This window comes from Dipodomys ordii, unplaced genomic scaffold (genome assembly GCF_000151885.1).
Source record: "Dipodomys ordii isolate 6190 unplaced genomic scaffold, Dord_2.0 Scaffold33, whole genome shotgun sequence".
NCBI lineage: Eukaryota > Metazoa > Chordata > Mammalia > Rodentia > Heteromyidae > Dipodomys > Dipodomys ordii.
This window is the reverse complement of record NW_012267249.1, coordinates 7,704,068-7,709,612: the sequence shown is the minus strand read 5'-3', so window position 1 is coordinate 7,709,612 and position 5,545 is coordinate 7,704,068. Positions and strand designations below refer to the sequence as shown.

The 5,545-nt window shown below is 38.9% G+C and overlaps 1 protein-coding gene across 1 annotated transcript in view; it reads left to right on the top strand.

The window, feature by feature from the left end:
• Efcab14 (EF-hand calcium binding domain 14) overlaps positions 1–5,545 on the top strand; it is a 39,856-nt gene that overhangs the window by 20,231 nt on the left and 14,080 nt on the right. Inside the window, exon 4 of the mRNA XM_013016796.1 lies at positions 2,309–2,407. Within this exon, the coding sequence (XP_012872250.1) occupies positions 2,309–2,407 (99 nt within the window). The remainder of the gene's footprint in view (positions 1–2,308; positions 2,408–5,545) is intronic.

Below are 5,545 nucleotides of genomic sequence, written 5' to 3'. Positions count from 1 at the left end.
AAAAAAAGAAAAAAAATTTGATATGAATAAAAGATTTATATAATAAAACATATAGAACCTACAGAATATATAGAACATGCAGAACATATAGAAATCCTATTCAAGTTTTCCTTTAATCCTCATACACACATGCATGTACTTGTGTTTCAGTCTACATTGTTATTTGCAGTCAGTAGTATGAGTTGTATCTTTCCAGTCTGTTCTGTGTATTTACAAAACCATAATAGCTTTTAATATGTTAGCTTATGGCTAGTGTACATATTTGTAAATAAATGAGGACATTGAATATGGGTTTTTCTGTACCTTGCTTTTTTAGAGGACACACGTGTATCTGTATCCCTAGTGGTAATTAGATTATTTCTACCTCTTGATTTATTTTATTTTTGTGGTACTGAGAATCAAACTTAGGGCCTCGTGCACACTAAACAAGTGCTGTGTCACTGAGCTAGATCCCCACCCTAGTACATTGCTATTATAAATAAGGAAACTTGGATATCCTCGTTTGTATATATCTCTGCACATGAGCAAGTAGTCTTCAAGAGAGATTTCTAGAAATGGAAGTTGTTGAATGAAGAATATGGACACTTCAATTGTGTGTGTATGTGTGCGTGTGTGTTCACGCACATACGTGCTAGTCCTGGGGTTTGAACTCAGGAGCTAGGCCTTCTCACTGAGCTTCTTTTGCTCAGGGCTAGTGCTGTACCATTTGAGCCACAGCTCCTTTATTAGTGGTTTATTGGAGATAAAAGTCTCATAGACTGCTGCACAAGCTGCCTTTGAACCATAATCCTGATCCTCCTGAGTAGCTAGGATTACAGGTGTGAGCCACTGATACCCAGCAATATTTCAGATTTTGAAAGCAATTTTATTAAGCCTTCTCCAATTTACATTCCCAAAACAATTCATGAAAATACCTATTTCCTGAAAACTTCATGTAATTGCTATTCTTTCATTTTGTTTTGTTTTTTTGTCAGTCATGAGGCTTGAACTCTGGGCCTAGGTCAGCTGTCCCTCAGCTCTTCAGCTCAAGGCTAGCACTCTACTACCATACCATTTTGTTTTTTCTGGTGGTTAATTGGAGATAAGAGTCTTGCAGACTTTCTTGCCCGGGCTGGCTTTGAACTGTGATTCTTAGCCTCCTGAATAGCTAGGATTATAGGTGTGAGCCAGTACTCTGCTCTAGTAATTGTTATTCTTAAGAGGCTTATTGATAGTATCTCCCTGAGCCTGAGGTTTCTCACATTTTTTGTGTTGGTTTTTTAGCCTATCATTTTTTTTTCACTTTTTTTTTTCTTGAGGTAGGGTCTTGTGATCTCACTTGACTTTCTGCTGGTGCTCTACCACTTAAGCCATGTATCCAGTCCTCGTTTTTTTTTGTTTTTGGATGGAATTAGGATGTTGGTAAGTAAGACTATATTTTGGAACACTTTGAAGAATGATATGATTAACTCTCTCTACTAAAGAACACATCTGATATTTTGTATCAAAATGTCTGTTTACAAGTGGGGGGCATACTGGTGGCTCATGCCTGTAATCCTACCTATATTCAGGAGGGTGAGACCTTTTGAAGAGTGTTTTGAGTCATACTGCGAGGCTTGTTAGAAAATGATCTCTGAGTCTTGAAATTGAATGTTATACAGATTCCTTTGTACTCTATATAAGATAGTCTATCCCTAAGTAGTAGAAGGAAAGCCACATTTTATTTTTATTCACTTCTTATTTTTTCATACATTTGTTGCATCAGTCAGTGAGTCAGTGGGTATTTATTGACCCCTTCAGGGGACAAAATAATGCTTTGGTTGAGCTATTGAGTTTGAAATATTAATCACATTATTAAACCAAATCCCCAAATAGTTGAAAGTGCTATTCATGTTGTCAGGATATGGTTCCTGTAGACTGTATTTTGTGATGATGGGCTTTTACTTTATAATGTATGTTCCCACCTGGACAGGAACAAAAGTTCAGTTAAATAACTGAGGTGTTATATTTTACCAATATGAAGCATGAAGTGGTCCTTGATTATTAGCTTTTTTCCTGTCCAACTGTTGAAGGATTGTGTGGTAATCACTGCATCTTTTGGACCTTGCAACTTGGCAGGACTAGGGTAAAGAACAACACGCACCTTTTCCTCTTTGGCATTAGTTTAAATTGGGCAGGGGTATTATTGTCACCTCCTGAATCTGAACCTCATCCAAGGTACTGTGAGCTGACAGGTGCTTTTAATATTTCAACTGTAGAACTTGGGAAGGAAGCATCCACTTCACATACTGTGTTTTCATTGATTTTTTTTTTACTCTTTTCCTTCCAGATATCTATGTTAACTTCTGCAGTAAATCACCTCAAAGCCAATGTTAAGTCAGCTGCAGACCTAATTAGCCTGCCCACCACGGTAGAGGGACTTCAGAAGGTATGTGCTAAGTACAGGTACTGAGACTGATCTACTGATGGGATTCTAGCTCCTTATAAGTTTCGTTCAAAAGCCTGTCCTTCCCAGGGGTCAAGTGAGAAAGGGCAGGCTTTTGTGGCCTCCAGTACCTAAGCAATTTTGACAGTATTACATTAGGAAAGGAAATTGATCTGTCCTTGCATTCATTAGTTGAGTAAACATTTGTAGAGCTTCCTCCAGGATGTACAAGGCACTTTGCAGATAATAGGAATATTAGTTTCAGGGTTTCATTGCTGAGTTTACATGGCTCTGTCAGCTGCTGCTTTAAAAAAAAAAAAAATCCCTGAACAAGAGCTTACTATCTTGGTGCTATTCTAATGGGCTCATACATCCAGCAAGTGAGAATTTCCTAACAGTAGGTATCTGTGAATGCTTGTAGCTTTTATAACAACAGGGCTTACACAGCATCCCAGCTTAGAAACTTCTACCCTGTACATTGTCTCTTTGCAAAGCCTCGCATTAATAATGCTGGGCACTGCTTTATATGGCTTATATTTAAGTATTGAAGTAGCAAATCAGACCAGATATGTAACTTTAATGTATATAATTTTTTTTCTTAATACTGAAAATGTTACCTCTTGTTCTGTTGGATTCTTCAATATCAGTAAAACAAAAAATTGTCATGGTTAAAAATAATAATGTGACAATGGATTGTCAGCATATCTCAATAAAAGGCTACAGCCCATCATATAGTAGCGCTTTTTTGGATGTTCCTTAGGACAGAACTTTTTTAAATGACTTCCCAATATACTTGGGTTTCTTAGTTCTAATGAAAGCAAAGTAACTTAATCCTCTAAGACCTAATTCTGTCCAATAGTTGCTGAAAAAAATCTAGAGAAGAGGAATAACTGCCAAGTAGAATTTTTTCTTAATCTCTGTAATACTGTTTCCTAGAGCCAATAATATATATTGCCTCATTTTGTTCAAAAGTCATCATTCAGCCGGGTACCAGTGGCTCACACCTGTAATCCTAGCTACCCAGGAGCTGAGATCTAAAGGTTGCAGTTAGAAGCCAGCTGGGTCAGGAAAGTCCCTGAGACTCTAATCTCCAGTTAACCACCAGAAAACCGAAAGTAGTATTGTAGCTCAAAGTGGTAGGGCACTAGCCTTCAGCAAAAGAGCTCAAGGGCAATGCCCAGGCCCTGTGTTCAAGCCCCATAACCACCACCAACAACAATAAAGTAAAAATTCACTCCTGACCCAGTGGGCAGTCTACAGACTTGGCTCTAGCCATCTGTTTACTGCAGGACTTAAGAGGGGTAGTTTAAGGGAAACCTTATCTATGGGTCCCAGATTTATAGGTCCCAGATTTATGGGTCCCTGATTTGTGAACTTTAGGAAGGATTTGGTTTTCCTCTGAGAAAAATCATTTAAATCCAGAAGATAGCTTAGATTTTTATGTATAGGAAACTATTTAAATGTACAAGGGGAAACATGTATTTCCTATTCTCATTCAGCTGGGCATGGTAGCTGACACCTGTAATCCTAGCTACTCAGAAGACAGGGAAAGGTAAATCACAGTTTCAAGGCCAACATGAGCATATATACATGTATGAAAATATCACAGTGAAAACCCTTTGCACAAATCATTACAATAATAAAAATAAAAACATGGGAAGGCTGGGGATATTTTCCCATGTGATAGAGCACCTGAAGACCTGAGTTCAATCCCCAGTACCAAAAAACAACTATAACAACAATAATAGTAATTAGATGAGTGTTTTGTGTAAATTAAAATTATAGGATAGCAGTACACTTTACTAAAATGGCTAAAATTGGAGACATCAGTATTCATGAATATAAAGAGTAATGGAAACTCTCTTAACACTACTGGTGGGACTGCAGAAATGGTAAAAATCTTTTCAGAAGATCGTTGGCAGGTTTCTTTTTTCTTTTTTTTGTTGGTGATGGGGCTTTAACTCTCGGCCTGGGTGCTGTCCTTCAGCTCTTCAGCTTAAGGCTAGTACTCTACCACTTGAGCCACAGCACCACTTCTGGTTTTCAGTGGTTTATTGGAGATAACCATTTCACAGACTTTCTTGCCCAGGCTGGCTTTGAACCTCAATCCTCAGATCTCCTGAGTAGCTAGGATAACAGGTGTGAGCCACTGGTGCTCAGCTTTCTTTTTTGTTTGTTTTTCCAGAAGGCAAGTATAAGCTAGGCACCAGTGACACACTCGTTAATTTTAGCTACTCAGGAAGCTGAGATCTGATGATCAGAGTTTGAAGCTAGCCCAGGCAGAAATATCTGTAAGACTTATCTCTAGTTAACTACCAAAAAGTTAGAAATGAAACTATGGCCTAATTGATAGAGAGCTAGCCTTGAGCCAAGAAACTCAGAAACAGCTCCCAGGCCCTGAGTTCAAGCCCCAGAACCAACACACCAACACACACACACACACACACACACACACACACAGCTGTCATACCAGCCATACTGGCCTTTTACAAGGTCATTGCCATTCCTGAGATACTTGATATTAGCTCTGCCATAGGCCCAGGTTATTGTAGCACCTGGGTGAATAGTCTCTACTCAGAGCTTGTTGTCTCTTTCAGTCCTGGCCAGTTATTATCAGTGGGAATTCAGCCTCCAGGCTGAAAGGTAAACCACATAATTGAAAGGGGCCTATATTGTCCACTAAATTGGCTTTGGGCCTCTTGTATGCTTTTTTTTTGCCAGTCCTGGGGCTTGAACTCAGGGCCTGAGCATTATCCCTGAGCTTCTTTTGCTCAAGGCTAGCATTCTACCACATGAGACAAAGTGCTACTTCCAGCTTTTTCTGTTTATGTGGTACTGAGGAATCGAACCCTGGGCTTCATGCAAGCACTCTACCACTAAGTCACATTCCCAGTCCTTCTGTACTTATTTTGTAAGAATGTGTAAAAATGTACCTGGAGAGGTGTTCCCTTTCAGCCACTTTATTGCTAGACATGTTCTGATAGCTATGGAAGTCCTAGTGGAGGACATGAAAGTAAAGGGTAGTCAAAGAAATCTTCCAAACCTTTTCCTAAGTTATGTGATACTGTTTTCCTATGTGTATGTATTTTTGTCACTTTTGATCTTAAAATTTTGATATGAAGCTTGGCACTGGTGGCTCAC